General features: G+C 43.0%; 1 protein-coding gene across 2 annotated transcripts in view; it reads right to left on the reverse strand.

Moving 5' to 3' along the window:
- The window catches only part of LOC126189817 (matrix metalloproteinase-2-like), a 121,117-nt gene extending 99,807 nt beyond the window's left edge, over window positions 1–21,310 (reverse strand). For both annotated transcript variants that reach the window (XM_049930973.1, XM_049930972.1), the window contains exon 1: window positions 20,967–21,310. In XM_049930973.1, coding sequence (XP_049786930.1) covers window positions 20,967–21,033 — 67 coding nt within the window. In that variant the 5' untranslated portion in view covers window positions 21,034–21,310. The remainder of the gene's footprint in view (window positions 1–20,966) is intronic.
- Window positions 21,311–22,610: the final 1,300 nt, after the last annotated feature.

Here is a 22,610-nt window from a genome sequence, read left to right on the forward strand (position 1 = left end):
AAAGAAGCACAAATATGTTCAGGGAAATTCACGACCACAGAAATACAAGTCGCTGAGAAATAACATAAATAGAAACTGCAGGTAAGTTAAGATGAAATGGCTGCATGAAAAATGTGAAGAAATTGAAAAAGATGTGATTGTTGGAAGGACTGACTCAGCGTATAGGAAAGTCAAAACAACCTTCGGTGACTTTCAACGCAAGGGTGGCAAAGATTCAATTGGAATTCCATTGCTAAATGTAGAGGATAGAGCAGATAGGTGGTAAGAGAACACTGAAGGCCACTATGAGGGGGAAGATTTGTCTGATGTAAGAGAAGAAGAAACATGAGTCAATTTAGAAGACACAGGGGATACACTATTAGAATCATAATTTAAAAGATCTCCAAAGGACTTAAGTTGAAATAAGGCAGAAGGGATAGATAACATTCCATCAGAATTTTTAAAATCATTGACAAAAAAACCATTCACACTGGCGTATAGAATGTACGAGTCTGGCGACGTACCATCTGACTTTCGGAAAAATTCCGAAGATGCAAGACCTGACAAGTGCCATACTTATCACACAATCAGCTTAACAGCTCATGCATCCAAGTTGCTAACATGGATAACGTACAGAAGAGCTGCCATTCACCACACCAACTACAACTTTGGTCTACATCATCTTGCATCCTCCTACAGTCACTCAACTTCGACACCTTACTGTACACCGTAGCATCATTAGCAAACAATTGCAGATTGCTGCCAAACTTGTCAGCCATACCATTTATGAATATGAATATAGAGGATGAGAGCTGTTCTGTCACACTACCGTGGGGCACTCCTGACGATATCCTTATCTCCGAACCTTTCCTTAGACACACATTGGACAGCTACTGTAAGGCTGGTCAGTTTGGCACTGATGGCAAGAACTCCAGAGACGAATTGAGGATGTATTAGATGATGATCAGTTTGGTTTTAGGAAAGGTAAAGGCACCACAGAGGCAATTCTGACGTTGAGGTTGATAATGGAAGCACGACTAAGGAAAAATCAAGACATGTTCATAGGATTTGTTGAGCTGGAAAAGCGTTCAACGATGTAAAGTGGCACAAGTTGTTTGAAATTCTGAGCAAAAATAGGGGTGAGCTATAGGGAGAGACGGATAATACACCTTATGTACATGAGCCAAGTAGGAATAATAAGAGCGGATGACCAAGAACACAGCGTCCAGATTAAAAAGGGTGTAAGACGGGGAAGTAGTCTTTCAGCCTTAGTGTTCAGTCTGTACATTAAAAAAGCAATGCTGGAAATAAAAGAAATATTCAGGAGTGGGATTAAAATTCAAGGTGGAAAATATCAAAGATACGATTTCTTGATGACATTGCTATCCTGAGTGAAAGTGAAGAGGATTACATAATATGCTGAATGGAATTAACAGTCTAATGAGTACGTAATATGGGCTAGGAGTAAATCAAAGAAAGATGTGACTAATGAGAAATAGAAGAAACGAGAACAGCGAGAAACTTAACGTAAGGATTGAAGTTACTAAGTATCGGAACCCTAATTGTAGAAAAATGTAAGATAATGCGGATGAGTAAGAAAAACAAACACGTAATGTTCGGATACATTGTTAGCAGTGTCCTGTTTGTATGTCGCTTAAATATTTGGGCATAACATCGAAAAGCGATATGAAATGCAACAAGAATATGAGAACTATGGTAGTGAATGGCAGACTTCGTCTTATTGGGAGAATTTTAGGAAAGCGTGGTTCATGTGTAAAGGAGGCCAAATAAAGGATGCTAGTGTAACGTATTCCCGAGTACTTCTCGAGTGATTGGGACCCGTACCAGGTCGGGTTAAAGGGGGACATGAAATGAAATGAAAGCAACTCAGAGTTGGACTCTTAGATTTGGTATCGGTAGGTTCGAACAACACTCGTGTTATGAAGAACGAAAATGGGAATCTTTGAGGCAAGGAGACGTTCTTTTCGAGGAACACTACTGAGAAAATTTAGAGAACGCATTTGAAGCTGACTGTGGAACGATCCTACTACCACCAACATACATTGGGTGTAAGGACCACGAAGATAAGATTAGAGAAATTTGGGCTCATGAGGAGGCATATAGACAGTCGTTTTTCTCTCACTCCATTTGCGAGTGGATCAGGAAAGGAAATGACCAGTAGCGAAACAGGATACCCTCCACCAAACGCAGTACCGTTGCTTATGGAGTATCTATGTAGATGTAGATGCAGAATGGTGTAGCAATCGCAACCGTGTAAAACGGCGGTAAAAAAGCGTTTGCAAAAATATCCTAACTGACAAGGAACTGAAGACTAGTGCATCCCATGTCACCGACAGTAGGTTTCACGTCTGACAGGATTTGTTGTGGCAAGAGAATGCAGGTACATTTGTATCACTTTCAGAGCGAAAGCTGGAAAATGCATCCAATGGACATTTGAAATCAGCTACCTCGCAAACGGTGGTTGTGCAAGACGGCAAACAAAGCTTCTTTCGACGTGCCAGATCATGGAAACAGGGCAATAACTGACTGTACGCTTGTAGTATGGTTTGATGAGTCGCGATTTTGCTATTTTCAGATGATGGATGGCATTAGAGAGCGTTGATAGCCACAAGAGGCTTTTAGCTTATAATGTGTGGAGAGTGTAGTTCAGGCCTGGAATGGGTCTATCATGTTTTAGTGGTGTTTTTTACACCATAACTTGGACCCACTTTTTTCAGGTCACAGTGAGCATTATCCAGGACGACATTATCCTCTGGTTTAGGAGGAGATGTGGAACATACACTATGTGGCGAAAAGTATCCGGACATCCCCTAAAACGTACGTTTTTCAAATTAGGTGCATTGTACTGTCACCTACTGCCAGGTACTCCATACCACCGTCCACAGTAGTCATTAGACATCGTGAGAGAGCAGAATGGGGCGCTCTGCCGAACTCACGGACTTCGAACGTGGTCAGGTGGTTGGGTGTCACTTGTATCATACATGTGTGCGCGAGATTTCCACACTCCTAAACATCGCTAAGACCATGTTTTCGATGTTACAGTGAAGTGGAAACGTGAAGGGACATACTACACACCACAGAAGCGTGCAGGGCGACCTCGTCTGTTGACTGACAGAGACCGCCGACATTTGAAGAGGGTCGTAATGTGTAATAGGCAGACATCTACCCCGACCATCACACAGGAATTCCAAACTGCATCAGGATCCATTGCAAGTACTATAAAAATTAGGTTCCAAGTGAGAGAACTTGGATTTCATGGTCGAGCGGCTGCTCGTAAACCACACATCACGCTGGTAAATGCCAAATGACGCCTCATTTGGTGTAATCGTCCGATTGAACAGTGAAAAAACGGTGTGTGGAGTGTTAAATCACGGTACACAATGTGGCGATCTGATGGCAGGGTGTGGGTATGGCGAATGCCCAGTGAACGTCATTTGCCATCGTGTGCAGTGCCAATAGTAAAATTCGGAGGCGGTGGTGTTATGGTGTGGTCGTGTTTTTAATGGAGGGGGCTTGCACCCCTCGTTGTTTTGCGTGGCACTATCACAGCATAGGCCTACATTGATGTTTTAAGCACCTTCTTGCTTCCCACTGTTGAGGAGAAATGCGGGGATGGCGACTGCATCTTTCAACACGATCGAGCACCTGTTCATAATGCACGGCCTGTGGCGGAGTGGTTACACAACAATAGCCCTATAATGGACTAGTCTGCACAGAGACCTGACCTGAATCCTATAGAACACCTTTGGGGTGTTTTGGAATGCCGGCTTCGTGCCAGGTCTCACGGACAGACGTCGATACCTTTCCTCAGTGCAGCACTCCGTGAAGACAGGGCTGCCATTCCCCAAGAAACGCCGGCCTGTGTGGCCGTGCGGTTCTAGGCGCTACAGTCTGGAGCCGAGCGACCGCTACGGTCGCAGGTTCGAATCCTGCCTCGGGCATGGATGTGTGTGATGTCCTTACGTTAGTTAGGTTTAATTAGTTCTAAGTTCTAGGCGACTGATGACCTCAGAAGTTAAGTCGCATAGTGCTCAGAGCCAGCCCCAAGAAACCTTCCAACACCTGACTGAACGTATGCCAGCGAGAGTGGAGGCTCTCATCAAGGCTAAGGGTGGGCCAAACCATATTGAATTCCAGCATTACCGATGGAGGGCGCCATGAACGTGTAAGTCATTTTCAGCCAGGTGTTTGGATACTTTTCATCACAGAGTGTACATACGTACCGGTACACGCATTTTTATAATGTGTATGGATTATCACAATAACGTCGTTTAGCTGCCGATGTTAAGTTACCGGTGTACAATAATGTAAAGACTCTCCTACAGAACCCAGCATGCTTGAAAATGATGATCACAACGGAAACATGTTTTTAGGTCCAATTTCGTTAGAATAATCATTAGCTACTTAAAGATGTTTACTTTCACAGAACTCTATGCAAGTACCCACTGAGGTGCTAAAATACAGATATAGTAGGGCATTGAAGAAGAACAGCTGTTCGCATGGTTAGTGGATCTGAATACCTGTAATTCACTTTTATTTCTCTCCCTGGCATAAATTATTTCAGTTGTTTCTGCCGCTCATAGGCATCTGCATCAGCTGTATAATGCCAGCATAGTACCTGAAAAACCCTGTTGGTCCATAAACAGATGGCCTTGACTGTATCAGCAGAAACAACACGCACCGCGCCTCGTTCATACGTGGCGAGGAAACATGTGGAATGCAAGCACAGTGATGCCAGGAGGGAATCCAAGTTGCGCACGTCTGTGCGTGTGCGATTCGATAAATGAGGAAAGATATGTTGAGCGCTTGTAGAGGATCCCCACCTCAGGCGGTGATTCACACGGGCACGACGCCTTGCTACCAGACACGCGCGACGGCCTCGCATTGCACACAGAGTAGGTAGGACTGACGCCCGCAGCGACGGCAGTGAACGACGCACCGCCCCAGGTGTTAACATTTATCTGCATTTCCCAGGAGGCCCCGGAATCCACCGGAATATTACTTATTTTAGCCATAGTTAGCATAGAACACCGTAAAATTTCCACACTTACACAATCACTTACAGTTATACCGGCAATACATTTATGTACAGCCACCAAAGGCTTCGACCAATTCTAATCACTCCAGATTACTTGTAAAAACAAACAACACCTAAAACATAATTCAATAACTTGAACTGTTTGTTTTTATGAGCTAAGCATGGGGGACGAAAAATTATTCACCTTCGGGAGACATGACTTAAATCAGTGCTATACCGATTTTGAAACTGATAACGGTCTCTGTTCGGCAAGGCAGAGAGCCGACAAGTTTCAGGTACGCCATCTACAGCTGAAGCAACTGACTGACGGTTAGAACCGTAGAAACACCAGATTGAGGGGTTGTTGACTGTTTCGTTTCACCCTGCTGATCCAAATAGTCCCAAACTATTTTGCGCGATAAGTGGGCCAGTCGAGATACGATCGAGTGTCTGGGTGTTCGACAAACCAGAAACACACGCGTGCAGCACTGTGAATACGGATGTTGTCATCATGGAAGACGGGAATGTCCACAGCATACTCATCATGAAGATGTAGAAGAAAGGACAATGCCTGGTCACCGAAAATGTTGAAATAATCGTCCTAGATAGTGCTTACTGTAACCTGAAAAAAGTGGGTCCAAGTTATGGTGTAAGAAATTCCCCTAAAACATCATATACTCATTCCGGGCCTGAACTAAACTCTCCACACATTATAAGTTAAAAGCCTCTTGCGGCTATCGGCGCTCTCCAATGCCTTGCATCACCTGAAAATAGCAAAATAGCGACTCGTCGAACCATACTACAGACGTACAGTCCGTTACTGCTCTGTTTCCGTGATTTAGCCCATCGAAGGGCCGTCTTAAGCAACAGCTGTGCGAGTTACTTGATTTCAGATGTCCATTGGATGCATTTCCCTTTGCAGCTTCCGCTCGGAAACTGGTACAAATGGACCTGCATTCGCTGCCACAACAAATCCTGTCACACTTGAAACCTATTGTCGTTGACATGGGATGCACTTGTCTGTATCTCCTTGTCAGTGAGGATATTTTTGCGAACACTTTTTTACCGCCGTTCTACACGGTTGCGATTGCTACACCATTCTGCATCTACCTCTACATAGATACTCCATAAGCCACGGTACGGCGTTTGCCGGAGGGTATCCTGTGTCACTACCGGTCATTTCCTTTCCTGTTCCACTCGCAAATGGAGTGAGAGAAAAACGACTGTCTATATGCCTCCGTATGAGCCCTAATTTCTCTAATCTTATCTTCGTGCTCCTCACGCGCAATGTATGTTGGTGGCAGTAGAATCGTTCTGCAGTCAGCTTCAAATGCCGTTCTTTAAATTTTCTCGATAGTGTTCCTCGAAAAGAACGTCTCTTTCCCTCAGGGATTCCCATTTTAGTTCTCCATAACGCTTGAGTGTTGTTCGAACCTACCGGTAACAAATCTAACAGTCCACCTTTAACCCGACCTGGTACGGGTCCCAAACACTCGAGCAATACTCGAGAATACGTCCTTTATTTGGTCTTCTTTATACATGAACCACGCTTTCCTAAAATTCTCGCCGGCCGCGGTGGTCTCGCGGTTAGGCGCTCAGTCCGGAACCGCGGGACTGCTACAGTCGCAGGTTCGAATCCTGCCTCGGGCATGGATGTGTGTGATGTCCTTAGGTTAGTTAGGTTTAAGTAGTTCTAAGTTCTAGGGGACTGATGACCACAGATGTTAAGTCCCATAGTGCTCAGAGCCAACCTAAAATTCTCCCAATAAGCCGTAGTTGGCCATTCGTCTTCATTACCATAGTCCTCACATTCTTGTTGCATTTCATATCACTTTGCAATGTTATGCCCAAATATTTAAGCGAAATACAAGCAGGACACTGCTAACACTATGTTCGAACATTACATGTTTGTTTTTCTTACTCATCTGCATTATCTTACATTTTGCTACATTTAGGGTTAGCTGCCATTCATCACACCAACTACAACTTTGGTCTTAGCCATCTTGCATCCTCCTACAGTCACTCAACTTCGACACCTTATCGTACACCGTAGCATCATTAGCGTACAATTTCAGATTACTGCCAAACTTGTTCAAATGCTTCAAATGGCTCTAAGCACTATGGGACTTCTGAGGTCATCAGTCCCCTAGACTTAGAACTACATAAACCTAACTAACCTAAGGACATCAGAAACATCCATGCCCGAGACAGGATTCGAACCTGCAACCGCAGCAGCAGCGTGGTTCCAGACTGAAGCGCTTAGAATGGCTCGGCCACAGTGGCCGGCGCCGAACTTGTCAGCCATGTCATTTATGAATATAGAGGATGAGAGCTGTCCTGTCACACTATCCTGGGGCACTCCTGACGATATCCTTGTCTTCGAATTTTTCCTTATGGACACGCTGGACAGCTATTGTAAGGCTGGGCAGTTTGGCACAGATGGCGAAACTCCAGACGACTTACGACTGTTATTTACGCTTGTTCTTCATCGATTTGTTAATGACCTGACTCCTCAATCCATTTCTTCGCATACCAGTCACCTATCAACATTTCACAGATACGGTACAGCAAAGACGCCCATACCAGGGGGCAAGGGACGGTCCCCCCCTATCTCCCCCTCTCTCCCCACAGTTCTCAGGGAAAGGCAAAAATATGGCGTAGTCAGGTGGTTTTTGTTCTTTCAAGGAAGTGATTTAAAAGTTCGTACTACGCAGGTTTTTAATAGGTTTAGAACTGGGGCTTTTTTTATGGCTACTTAAAAGTCGCAATTCGTCTTTCAAAATATTAAAAATATTCCATACCTCCAGATCTAGTCTCCCCCGTCCTCCCCCAACATCGTATAGGCACCCTTAATGTCTAGCAATTTGTTTGTGGCTCTGTATTATTTTAAATCTGTCTTCATCTCCTTTATTTTAGCAATTTGTCTGTGTTCCATTAACATGAATATGTTAATGTAATATACTGTATTCCATACCTCTGCCCCATTGTCAACACTCTCACCTCTAGACATTCATATCTCTTTCTGTTTCTCCTTTCCTTCAATCTCTATTGATTTTTTAATCAACTATCCTATTTTCCTCTATTATTTCTCGCTCTTCCCCATACAAATTAATTTCTTCTGTAGATTTAATTCTTTCAGCACGGCTGCCATGCCTTTCCGTTTGTAGCAGCTGCTTACTAGGATTTGATAGGAACGTTATGTTGTGAGAATTGTACTTACCACAGTGTGAAATGGACTGACATTAACTTGTATTTTCATTGTTACTACTATCATCATTAAGTGTAACTCATCTGCTATGCGTTTTACAATTTCAGAGAAACTTTAAGGATGCCTATTATGTGCAAAAGAGGTCTTATCAGGATAAATAAATGCATAACAAATAAATAAATGCACCAAAGGTTCTATCTTCAGTTTCAGATTTCCTTTTCATCCACCTTCATCACAACAATTTCTCTTAATTTTTCATGTTCTTCACCTAGATATTTGTAAGGCAGGGAACAAGGCGATTCTAGGTGTTTTGGCGCCCTAGGCGAGAACTTAAAAATGACGCCCCACCTTTGTCACTACCATTGGTCTCCCCGTAAACCCCCCCCTCCCCTTTTCCACTCTACCACCATCACCATCTAACGGCACACCAATGCAAATCTCCTATTATGCTTTTAATCATTGAACTAAGGTGACCAGATGTCCTCATTTTCTGTGGACAGTCCTCAGTCTTCATGTTGTACTCTCAATTCTTTTAAAATTGATTGAGGACAACAAATGTCCTCAGTTAATTTTTTTTCTCAATTTTTGAAATTTACCAGAATGACTGAAATTGGAAGAATGTCCTGAACATTTTATATTTGAAAATTTCTGGTAAGGTCTTATGGGACCAAGCTGCTGTGGTCATCGGTCCTAAGCCTACACACTACTTAATCTAACTTAAACTAACTTACGCTATGGACAACACACACACCCATGCCCGAGGGTCGGAGGTCTCGAACCACCAACGGGGGGAGCCCCAGACCGCACGGCTACCCCACGCGGCGAACATTTTATAGAACTCAACAGAATACAGTAGTTCATTAGTTACTTATTTTTTAATTTCAGGAAAATGGAGTAATAAAGGCGTAGAACTATTTTCCCGCCTGAATGAATTTTTCCTTGAATTTAGAAATCATGCTGTATTGATGGGAGACATACCGAAGCATCAGACTACGTCGTCTGGATAATCGTGGTGTTATTTCGTTTCTGTTGTATTTGAAATATTTTTACACTTAGGAATAAATCTTATCTTTTTCAGCATACACTTTCTTGCGATTTAATAAATAAGTGTCCTCTTCTTTGCATTCTCTATTGAGGATCCTACAAATTTTATTAGCTGCCCAGTGGCACAGTGGTCAAAGTAAATGGCTTCTTATCATTTGTTCGATATGGGTCCAGGTTCGATTCCCAGTGAAGCACGGATGTTGTGTTTGTCTAAAGGCACTGGCTCTTTCCCTTCTCTGGAGTCAGCGGCCCTAAATTGGGGATGAGACTGCTTCTAATTCACTTAGTTGCTCAAAGTGGTCGCTAAACAATAAATCAAAAAAGGATTTTTGTGTAGTACATTTTTTTAACTGTTTCTTCAAGCAAAGTTACTGGACTCAGAATTTTCCTTCTTTCGCACAGTAAATTTTTAGCTTCAGTCTTTTTGTTGTACAAAATCACAATGAAATTTCAGTAATTTTTCCTCTTTTTCATTTTTTCTCTTCATTTGCTCAGTTTTTTCGCTGTTTCATTTGAAATTAATTTTTTCCACCTTTACCGGCCCTAAAATTTTGCCGCCCTAAGCGGCCGCCCAGTCTTGTCTAATGATAGAAACGGCCCTGGCTGTGAACATATTCCCGAATTATTCTTGGGAATATATGTTTTATGCGCAAATAGGCCTACGTTGAGAAATTTGTTAGAAGCCATTCCAAAATCAGTTAGTCACCACCCTGCCGATTAAAACTTCAAATAAAATGTTCTCCTTTCCCTTCCTATAGTAGTTTCGAACTGTAACTTTATGTAATACGCGCTGTTAAAGGATCTTTTCAGTATGGGCCTCAGCTGTTTTTCCACGCGACATAGGATAGTTTACAGAATTGGGCATCACATTATTTGATCATCAGTGTTACACACCTTCTGCAGTCGTAAAAACCCCATGGGTCAGTAAAGTTAATGATAATGAATTAATGATAATGGCGTCTCAGATTTTCCTTAAAATTACGAGACACATGTGGCACGAATAACAAGGCTGTTTGTTGATGGTGCATCCTCACAACCCAAAAGCACTTATTCAAAGCAACTGTGGAGGCAATTCGTAGGGTAGTACCCTGGTCATCTCCTATTAACTTGTACACTCAATGGGTCTACATCCTTGATTTCCCGCTGACGACAAGAAATGTCTTCCAATGAAGATGATGTTCATTTAGAAACTTCTCCCTGTATGTTTAAAATTTTGTAGGAAAATGAATTACTCTGTTGCCAGCATCATATTTAAAGTACCAGGGAAGCAGGTTGCTAGCCTTACTTGCCCCGAGTCCCATTGGGTTTTACCCCTAACGGCTGAGGGACTAACCGGTGGATTTGGTAATCTTTGCCGTATGAGCACAAAGGTGACCACGACTCTGAATATGTCCGAGATGCCCAGCCTTATTCCAAAGTAACTGGTATCCCGACTGTCGGGACCACTTACTTGGCCACTCATACGTTGCCCGTGGTTCATGAACTAGGACATGAGTACAGGAACGTATCCTGTGGATGCCTTGGGCAGATGGAGGGAATATTTTGAAGAGTTGCTCAATGTAGGTGAAAATGCGATCAGTAATGTTTCAGATTTCGAGGTAGAATGGGATAGGAATGAGGATGGAAATAGGATCACATTTGAGGAAGTGGAAAAAATGGTCAATAGATTGCAGTGCAATAAAGCGGCTGGGGTGGATGAAATTTAGTCGGAACTCATCAAATACAGTGGAACGTCACGTCTTAAATGGCTACACAGGATAACTGAAATGGCCTGGGAGTCGGGACAGGTTCCATCAGACTGGACAAAAGCAGTAATCACACCAATCTTTAAACATGGAAACAGAAAAGATTGTAACAACTACAGAGGTATCTCTTTAATCAGCGTTGTGGGTAAAATCTTCTCAGGTATTGTTGAAAGGAAAGTGCGAGTATTAGTTGAGGACCAATTGGATGAAAATCAGTGTGGGTTTAGGCCTCTTAGAGGTTGTCAGGACCAGATCTTTAGCTTACGCCAAATAATGGAGAAGTGTTATGAGTGGAACAGGGAATTGTATGTATGCTTTATAGATCTAGAAAAGGCATATGACCGGGTTCCTAGGAGGAAGTTATTGTCTGTTCTACAAGATTATGGAATAGGAGGCAAGGTTTGTAAGCAATTAAAGGTCTTTACATGGATAGTCAGGCAGCAGTTAGAGTTGACGGTAAATTGAGTTCATGGTTCAGAGTAGTTTCAGGGGTAAGACAAGGCTGCAACCTGTCTCCACTGTTGTTCATATTATTTATGGATCATATGTTGAAAACAATAGACTGGCTGGGTGAGATTAAGATATGTGAACACAAAATAAGCAGTCTTGCATATGCGGATGACTTAATTGTGATGGCAGATTCGATTGAAAGTTTGCAAAGTAATATTTCAGAGCTAGATCAGAAATGTAAGGACTATGGTATGAAGATTAGCATCTCCAAAACGAAAGTAATGTCAGTGGGAAAGAAATATAAACGGATTGAGTGCCAAATAGGAGGAACAAAGTTAGAACAGGTGGACGGTTTCAAGTACTTAGGATGCATATTCTCACAGGATGGCAACATAGTGAAAGAACTGGAAGCGAGGTGTAGCAAAGCTAATGCAGTGAGCGCTCAGCTACGATCTACTCTCTTCTGCAAGAAGGAAGTCAGTACCAAGACTAAGTTATCTGTGCACCGTTCAATCTTTCGACCAACTTTGTTGTATGGGAGCGAAAGCTGGGTGGATCCAGGTTACCTTATCAACAAGGTTGAGGTTACGGATATGAAAGTAGCTAGGATGATTGCAGGTACTAGTAGATGGGAACAATGGCAGGAGGGTGTCCACAATGAGGAAATCAAAGAAAAACTGGGAATGAACTCTATAGATGTAGCAGTCAGGGCGAACAGGCTTAGATGGTGGGGTCATGTTACACGCATGGGAGAAGCAAGGTTACCCAAGAGACTCATGGATTCAGCAGTAGAGGGTAGGAGGAGTCGGGGCAGACCGAGGAGAAGGTACCTGCATTCGGTTAAGAATGATTTTGAAGTAATAGGTTTAACATCAGAAGAGGCACCAATGTTAGCACTGAATAGGGGATCATGGAGGAACTGTATAAGGGGGACTATGCTCCAGACTGAACGCTGAAAGGCATAATCAGTCTTAAATGATGATGATGATGATGATGAATTACTTGTATTTGTCCTCAAAGAAGAGGAAATATGATATTCACACCTGATTTTGTTGCGCTCGAGCTGTAGGTTACAGTCTTTCGTGTATTGTCTCAAAGTCTTCTGTTTCGACGAATGATTCACACTGCTTTGACACAAGCCGTTAGGAACAAAGCATTTTCGTTGATACACCCAATGTTTAGTGCTGCACAAGCCATCTACATCTAGATCAATACTCTGAAAAACCACCGTGAGGTGCATGGCAAACGATACGTCCACCTGTACCAGTTATTAGGGTTTCTTCCTGTTCCACTCACGTATGGTGCGCCGGAAGAATGATTGATTGAATGCCTCTGTGCGTGCAGAATTATTCTAATCTTATCCTCACGATTCCTATGTGAGTGATATGCAGGTAGTATATTCCTACAGTAATAAATTAAAAGCCGCTTCTTTAAATTTTGTTAATATGTTTTCTGGGGATAGTGTACGTCTATCTTCAAGAGTCATCCAGTTCAGTTGCTTCTCATCTCTGTGACACTTTCCCACGGATTAAACAAACCTGTGACCATTCATGCTGCCCATCTCCGTGTAAGTTCAATATTCCCTGTTAATCCTAACTGGTTAGGGTCTCGCACACTTGAGCAATATGCTTGGACCTGGTCGTACGAGTGACTTGTAAGCAATCTCATTTGTAGATTGATTGCACTTCCTCAGTATTCTACCAATAAACCGAAGGCTACTGCCTGCTTTACCCACGACTGAACCTATGTGATCTCCATTGCCTATACCCACAAAGTGTTACACCCCAGGTATTTGTTTGAGCTGGCCGATTCCAACAGTGACTCATTGATATTATAGTTACAGGATCTACATACGTTTTGTGAAGCGCAAAATTTTACATTTATAAACCTTTATAGCAAGCTGCCAATCTTTGCATCATTTTAAAATCTTATCAAGATCTGACTGAATATTTATCAGCTTCTTTCAGTCTGTACTTCATTATAGATAACTGCCTCATCTGCAAAAAGCTTATTTTACTATTAGTACAGGGTGTATATTAAGTCCGGGAATACTTTCAATTATTTATTGCATAAGAACTAAACATTGTACAGATGTCATATACATTGCATTTTGAAGAGAAACTCTGAAGCTTTTTTTTGTTTTTTTGTTTTTTTCCAAACATTAGATATGTGAACCACGAGTGAGCCGGCAGACGTCAATGCGGTGATCGAATTCTTGCCATACCCATCCCAGCATGGCATCGTCGACTGTGGCAGTCGCTTCCCGTATTCTCTCCCGGAACTCTGCTACATCACGCGGTAGAGGCGGTGCATACACCATATCTTTAATGTGTCCCCACAGAAAAAAGTCACAGGGAATGAGATCTGGTAATCGGCGAGGCCATTTCATAAAATCCCTTCTGTATCATGGCCGATCCCATCGACGCGGCAGTTCCGTGTTTGCGACTAGCGCCGACTAACGGCAAATTACCAAACTACGCTGTGGCTGTATACATGGAAAAAAAAAGAATCTTTCAGGGTTTCTCTTCAAAATGATATCTTTACAATGTTTGGTTCCTTTGCAATAAATAATTGAAAGTGTTCCCGGACTTTATGTACACCCTGTATTATCTGCGAGATCATTAATATACATTATGAACAGCAAGGGTCCCAACATACTTCCCTGGGTCACACTCGAAGTTACTTCTATATATGACGATGTCTCTCCATCCAAGATAACATGCTGCGTCCTCCCTACCAAAAAGTTCTCCATCCAGTCACAAATTGCATTTGATGCCCCATATGATCATACTTTTGACAGTAAGAGTTTGTGTGGTACTGAGTCAAATGCTTTTTGTAAATCAAGAAATACTGCATCTACCTGATTGCCTTGATCCAAAGCTTGAGTACGTCATGTGAGAAAAGTGCGACTTGGGTTTCTCATGATCGATGTTTTCAAAATCCATTCAGGTTGGCATTCATGAGGTCATTCTGTTCGTGTTATCTCATTATGTTTGAGCTCAGAATATGTTCTACAATTCTACAACAAATCGATGTCAAGGAGAATGGACAGCAGTTTTGTGGATCACTTCTACTACCCTTGTCGTAGATGAGTGTGACCCGTGCCTTTTTCCAAGAACTGGGCATGGCTTTTTGTTCGAGGGATGTACGATGGATTATAGTTAGAAGAGGGGTAACTCAGTCGCAAATTCAGTATAGAATCTGACAGGGATTCCTTTGGGCCCTGGAACTTTGTTCAATTTCGGGTATCGGCTGATGCGCCACTGGGTCGAGGGTTTTCAGGACATTAGTTACACATAACCCACGTTACTGATAGCAGGCGAGTGGTGATTTGGAGTACGTATGGGTGAGAAAGAGACGGATACCAGTGGTCTGGGTCAGACGGATATTAGTGGTTTGGGGGCACAGTTGTAGATTAACTCTAAATCTCATGGTAGACGGATAAATTTGTTTTCTGTTCCAGTAAGTGTCGAGAATTCGGGCGGGAAGGAGCGCCGGTCCCCGTCACGAATCCGCCCGGCGGATTTGTGTCGAGGTCCGGTGAGCCGGCCAGTCTGTGGATAGTTTTTAGGCGGTTTCCCATCTGCCTCGGCGAATGCGGGCTGGTTCCCCTTATTCCGCCTCAGCTACACTATGTCGGCGATTGCTGGACAAACAAGTTCTCCACGTGCGCGTACACCACCATTACTCTACCACGCAAACATAGGGGTTACACTCGTCTGGTGTGAGACGTTCCCTGGGGGTCCACCGGAGGCCGAACCGCACAATAACCCTGAAAGAGTGGTTCGGTGTGGGGCGGCGGAGGGGTGAAGTGGACTGCGGTAGTCATCATGGGGTTGCGGACCACTGTGGCTGCGGCGGGGACGGAGCCTCTCCGTCGTTTCTAGATCCCCGGTTAACATAAAATAACATAACACAAATGTCAAGAATCTTAAGATAAAGAAATCTGCGCTAAAGGTTGGTTAAGACTCCAAATTACATGTAGCTAAAGTAATCATGTATCCATTTGACTTCACCAATAGGGCTCGACTTCGTAGTTGAGTGGTCAGCGTGACTGACTGGTATCTGGAAGAACGATTTTAATTTGTAATATCAGCGTACTGCACACTGTACTTTTCACCTTGTAAAGTTACACGTCAGTATCTAATGCATGTCTACTGAAGAAGTAGAAATTATCTAAATGTTTTTATTTGACTTTCACAGCTCATTAACGATCTTATACTTATTCGTATTATTTGTTTACTAGTTTCTGTTTGTTGCATTTCACTCCCCTCCTTGATGTGGTGTTACCACAGAGGCCAAAGGAAGATTGACTTGGCTGGCAGACCATTCTACATGACTAGCACCTGCCAGGTTCGGTTTGTAATAGCAGCTCAAATTTCCCACTTACAACTAACTATCCGGCAACTACAGTAGTATTCACAAAACTCTGTTCTGAAAAAAAAGACAATGTCTCAGTAAGTGAGTTCTGTCCTCGTATGAGAGTCGTTGCTGCTGAAGCAAGAGTTTTCAGCTGAACTGACTGATTGGCGAAAGAACTCCATATCGTGAGCGCAGTGACGTGCTAGGTACGCTCCGTTTCTCAGAACTCACAGAAGGAAGCTGAAGGCAGAAATGCATTGTCTTCCGTTACAACGAATTTGGACGTCAGAGATGCATATGCGACTAAAAGAATCGAGCAAAAAAAAAAAAAAAAATATCGCCAGAATGTTCGTTCATGCGTTTGTATAAACGACATCACTGTAGGGAGTTAAAAGTCGAACAGCACTCAAAGTATTGAATTTTTTCTGCCTCTCGACATTATAGATGTTTATTTCCAATATTTTATTTCCGCGTGCGTGCGAAACCACTGATCGTCTCGAGGTAAGCTTTTCACGAACAACGCAAGTTGTCCAGAGGTGCAATTCTGGGGAACTTCGTCGATGTTGGTGCGAACAGTAGCACGTTTTATAAATCACCTCTGGAGCACCCAGATTTACTAGATGGGGATGGTGGCGTTGTATCTTCAGTCGATACTAGAAAAAGGGAGATAAGGTGCAACCATTCATATACAGGTGTAATACAGAAGAAATATAAAGTTCATAACCAATGCACCACTTTCGTCCTGAAATCATGTGCAATCTATTTGGTCACCGCAAGCGCGATTGCGCCTTTTGCATCAATCAATATTATATAACATTTATGGATTAAAGATTTTAAATATTCGTTCAGCGTCGACTAGAAGACTCAGTATTTATTGATGTTAAAAACATGATTCTACTGTAGCTGTAGACTTTTCGTTAAAATAAAAAAGTCATTGACATTCACTGACAAGTGATGTTTGCATGTACATGTGCGTCAACGACATTTATGAACAGACTCACTCTTTCAAGTTGGCGAACCGAAACACATTCACTATGTTCATTAGTGGAAGTTTGCGTCGAGGGACGATTTCTACACTGACTTCGTCGATGGTATGAATTATGAACGAGTTAACATATGAACTGCGCAATACGGAGGTCAAGTGTCGGGTTAAAACTTGTATTGATGGATACCTTTTTTTTTTTTTTTTTTTTTTTTTTTGGTTGTGGTTTTAGGGCGCAAAACTGCTATGGTCATTAGCGCCCAATTGATGGATACCGACCGCATGTCAGCTCGTTCACAGCGCATTCTGTTGACAAAGTTTAGACTGTCATTGAAGTAACTGCTTCTCTACGAACATCTTGACTAAGACAATCTACATGTGGTAACATGTTCGTTGATGCATATGTCTGCCTAAATAAGATAAAAAATGAAAAAATCCGTCGTCAGTACAAAAATGTTGTTGACACAAACATACATAAGTATCAATTGGCAATAGCTTAAACGCCAAATTTCATTTTGAGGAAAATTTTACAGTCCCAGCGTAATCATGATTTAAATTTTCAACAAATTCTTCGCGTCTGTGGGATGCAATATAAAGAAAATTATTTCAAAATTTTCATGTACTTAGGATAATACTCCAGATGTCAAGGCATTTAGAGGCACCTGTATTTCCATTACTGGCAATACACATGAGAGAGGAGAGGGTGAAATCCAGTATCGGTGTACTTCCTGTTTCCGTCAGAAGGCTACTTAGTTAACAAGTTTCTACAACTACGGACACTACAATCAAGGATAAAAACTAAATAACGCTGACAATTACCAAAATGGTAGAGGTATCACATCTTTCCCAGTCATATATTACGAAAGATGAGGCTACGACATACATGCGGCAGTGCAATGAAATAAAAAGAAATCGAAATTCTGCGGTTCTTCTACAGATGTGGTGTCTGAATGAACTGTCAAGGAGAAGCGAATAAATTTTCGCATACTTGTTTCTTCTTTTCAATGTGAGGGCGAAGTGACTCTAAACATGTTACTATACGTTCCGTTGTCCGTCTGCGGAAGGTTGATGTAATCGTAAAGTTCTGAGTGTAACATTTCCATTAAACGATTTTTATGTGTATATTTTTCTTTTTGAACAATTCCCTGGTCAAGCATAGTATTCTATTCTTCTTGTTCTTCCTTAAATACAGTGCCAGAGTCAATCTTAGAAATGCTTTATCTGCATTTTGGCCATTCCAAATAGTGCCAAAATAAATCGTACACGAAAAGTGTCTGCTTCAAAAGTAAGGTAAATTCACAAACTTCGTTGGTACGTACGTGTACGACGGCCTGAACAAGTTTTTAGAAGTTTCATTGTCCACTCGAAGAAAGTTGAAACAATCATTTGGTACTGCGAGTAATATTTCCTTTAGCAGTTTTTCAAGGGCAAATCTCTTATTTTAAGGCATTCTATAGACCAGCGTCTTCTTTTCTCCTCCTCCTTTAACCCTCGAGTGGGCGTGCTTGTGTTTAAAGTGTGTCAATCACAAATAACATTGTTTTATACCGGTCCATTGTTGTTTTCGGATTGCGAGCCCGTACCTATTCCTTCATTATTGCGACAGCGAACACAGTAATAAGTTGTGTTGACTTCAAGGGCGCCGACCTTCAGAAATTTCTGTTGGTTCACATCAGTGGAGGAATATAACATGTTTTCTGGGGACACCTTATATATTTTTTTAAATGACTACCTTGGAATTGGCTTCCTTGTATCTCGAATTATTTTCAATTGTTGACTAATGGAGTGGGCGTATTGCAGCGTGTCACTTGCAAAAAAACGTGAAAGTATGACAAGAATACGGTATTTATTTCTCAGTATAGTGCGACTGCTATTCTGGGGAGTGCCTTTGACTTGGGAGTGTGTTTCTTGGTTGCCTTTGCACAAAGACATCTGAAACAAACAGATACGTTTTAGAGGTCAGAATTTTAACTCCCATCTCAGTGTTTCAATAGTTTTTGTCAGACTAAAAATTTTGTGCATGCAGGACATCCACAAGATTATGTATATGGGTGTTAGAGCCCCGGCACACTCACGTAGTCGGCGCGCATGGTTAAACTACGTCCAAGTGAGTAGCAGTAGTGTAAAATAGACAGCAGGCTAGCTAAGAATAAATCCGTGTAAGAAAATAACCCAGATGCCGAACAAGCAGTGCAATCTCATAACGAGGGTGTTATCTATAAGACAATTGGTAATCAAATAAGTGGATGCCAGGGATCTGATGCAACTGCGCTGTTTAGTGATCCGAGTGGCCCATTACTGTGGGATCAAATTCGTGTGCGGGAACAGAGTGATGTATTGAACGTTTTATTATATTATTGTCTAATTAAACACTGATTTGGCTCACATAATGTAATAGTCAAATTAAATCGGGTGATGCTGATGGAATTAGATTAGGAAATGAGACGCTCAAGGCAGTAAATGAGTTTTGCTATTTGGGGAGCAAAATAACTGATGATGGTCGAAGTAGAGAGGATATAAAATGTAGACTGGCAACGGCAAGGAAAGTGTTTCTGAAGAAGAGAAATTTGTTAACATCGAGAATAGATGTAACTGTCAGGAAGTCGTTTGAGAAAGTGTTTGTTTGGAGTGTAGCCATGTATGGAAGTGAAAAGTGGACGATACATAGTTTAGACAAGAATAGGATAGAAGCTTTCGAAATGTGGTGCTACAGAAGAATGCTGAAGATTAGATGGGTAGATCACATAACTAATGAGGATGTATTGATTAGAATGGGGAAGAAGAGAAATTTGTGGCACAACGTGACTAGGAGAAGGGATCGGTTGGTAGGACATGTTCTGAGGCATCAAGGGATCACCAATTTAGTATTGGAGGGCAGCGTGGAGGGTAAAAATCGTAGAGGGAGACCAAGAAATGAATACAGTAAACAGATTCAGAAGGATGCAGGTTGCAGTAGGTGCTGGGAGATGAAGAAGCTTGCACAGAATAGAGTAGCATGAAGAGCTGCATGAAACCAGTCTCCGGACAGAAGACCACAACAACAACAGAGTAATTTGAATTTGTTCAAAAATGTTCAAATGTGTGTGAAATCTTATGGGACTTAACTGCTAAGGTCATCAGTCCCTAAGCTTACACATTACTTAACCTAAATTATCCAACGGGCAAACAAACACACACACCCATGCCCGAGGGAGGCTCGAACCTGCGCTGGGACCAGCCGCACAGTCCATGACTGCAGCGCGTGAGACCGCTCGGCTAATCCCGCGCGGCAATTTGATTTTATCGTTGTTTAATTAAACTAAGGTTAAACTGTGATTCTGTTCATGCACGTTTACTTTCGTAACATAAAGACAACTATTCTTTACACGTGTACAAAGTGCGCAATGCGCCTCTTGTGTTGTATAAAAATGGCTGGTCCCAGTGGAGGTTCGAGTCCTCCCTCGGGCATGGTTGTGCGTGTTTGTCATTAGGATAATTTAGGTTAAGTAGTGTGTAAGCTTAGGGACTGATGACCTTAGCATTTAAGCCCCATAAGATTTCACACACATTTGAACGGTTTTTCTTTTTTTGTTATATAAAAATGGCGGGTCCACTCGAGGGTTGAACGCAGTGCCAAAGTCAGTGTGAGGACTGCTTCGTCTGCATTTGTGGCCATTCTCACTGCTGTCAAAATACTTACGAACACGAACAGAGCCTGAAACTTCGTGGCAGATTAAAACTGTGTACCAGACCGAGACTCGAACTCGGGACCTTTGCCTTTTGCGGGCAACTGCTCTACCAACTGAGCTACCCAAGCACGATTCACGCCCCGTCCCCACAGCTTTACTTCTGCCAGTATCTCGTATCCTACCTTCCAAACTTTACAGAAGCTCTCCTGCGTAACTTGCAGAACTAGCACTCCTGAAAGAAAGGATATTGCGGAGACATGACTTAGCCACAGCCTGGGGGATGTTTCCAGAATGAGATACGAACAGAGCCTACTCCAAAGTGAGGTTAAATTGACAAATTTGGTTTGTACCTGTACGGGCTTGTTTAAGAAATCCGTGCCTAGACAAGGGCGCGTTTGACAAACAAGTTTGGTCATTTTACAGGGGCCTTAACATTGGCCTCGAGCCTCCCACTTCCGATATTTCGGAGTCGTGATGTGTTTGGACTCACCGCGAACGCGGGCGGCACTGCGTCGCGGTCGTCGGCGGCGACCGGGGCGGCCAGCGACTGCGGCCATCCGGCGGCCAGCAGCAGCAGCAGCAGCGCCGGCGCGGTCAAGGGTGCGCTCCTCCACATGGCGACGTCCCAGCGTTCACTGCACGGGCCGCGGCCTTGGATGGCAAAAAGATCGCCCCGTGGCCTTATATACGCGACCGTGCACAGCTGCAGACGCCACAAAGAAATTCCCCGGGACCGCGGCGGAAGGGTGCGTGGGTGGGGGCGAGCTGCAGGAGGAGTAGGAGGAGACGGCGTGAGTCAGCAGCGCAGGAGGCACGGGCCGCGCGGGACCAGCGCGGCGGCGCGACCGCAACTGGCGCTCACGGCCGCCAATCGGCGGCACTTGGAGGGCCGGACCCCGCCACTCAGCCGCGCCGCGCTCACCGCCTCCCGCCGCCGCTCTACCGCGGGCCGCCTCGCCACTTAAAACACTTTGCAGCGCAGACAGACTCGGTCAACTGGGCAGCTGTGATATACGTCGACGTTTGTTGTTGTGGTCTTCAGTCCTGAGACGGGTTTGCTGCAGCTCTCCATGCTACTCTATCCTGTGCAAGCTTATTCATCTCCCAGTACCTACTGCAACCTACATCCTTCTAAATCTGCTTAGTGTATTGATCTCTTGGTCTCCCTCTACGATTTTTACCCTCCGCGCTGCCCTCCAATTCTAAATTGGTGATCCCTTGATGCCTCAGAACATGTCCTACCAACCGATCCCTTCTTCTTGACAAGTTGTGCCGCAAATTTCTCTTCTCCCCAATTCCGTTCACTACCTCCTCATTAGTTATGTGATCTACCCATCTAATCTTCAACATTCTTCTGTAGACCACATTTCGAAAGCTTATATTCTCTTCTTGTCCAAACAATTTATCGTCCATGTTTCACTTCTGTACAAGGCTACACTCCATACAAATACTTTCAGAAACGACTTCCTGACACCTAAATCTATACTCGATGTTAACAAATTTCTCTTCTTCAGAAACGCTTTCCTTGCCATTGCCAGTCTACATTTTATATCCTCTCTACTTCGACCATCATCAGTTATTTTGCTCCCCAAATAGCAAAACTCCTTTACTACTTTAAGTGTCTCATTTCCTAATCTAATTCCCTCAGCATCACCCGATTTAATTCGAGTACATTCCATTATCCTCGTTTTGCTTTTGTTGATGTTAATCTTATATCCTCCTTTCAAGACACTGTCCATTCCGTTCAACTGCTCTTCCAGGTCCTTTGCTGTCTCTGACAGAATTACAATGTCATCGGCGAACCTCAAAGTTTTTATTTCTTCTCCATGGATTTTAATACCTACTCCGAAATTTTCTTTTGTTTCTTTTACTGCTTGCTCAATATACAGATTGAATAACATCGGGGAGAGGTTACTACCCTGTCTCACTCCCTTCCCAACCACTGCTTCCCTTTCATGTCCCTCGACTCTTATAACTGCCATCTGCTTTCTGTATAAATTGTACATAACCTTTCTCTCCCTGTATTTTAGCCCTGCCTCCTTCAGAATTTGATAGCGAGTATTCCAGTGAACATCGTCAAAAGCTTTCTCAAAGTCTACAAATGCTAGAAACGTAGGTTTGCCTTTCCTTAATC

The sequence above is a fragment of the Schistocerca cancellata genome, chromosome 1 (genome assembly GCF_023864275.1).
Source record: "Schistocerca cancellata isolate TAMUIC-IGC-003103 chromosome 1, iqSchCanc2.1, whole genome shotgun sequence".
In the NCBI taxonomy this organism is placed as follows: Eukaryota; Metazoa; Arthropoda; class Insecta; order Orthoptera; family Acrididae; genus Schistocerca; species Schistocerca cancellata.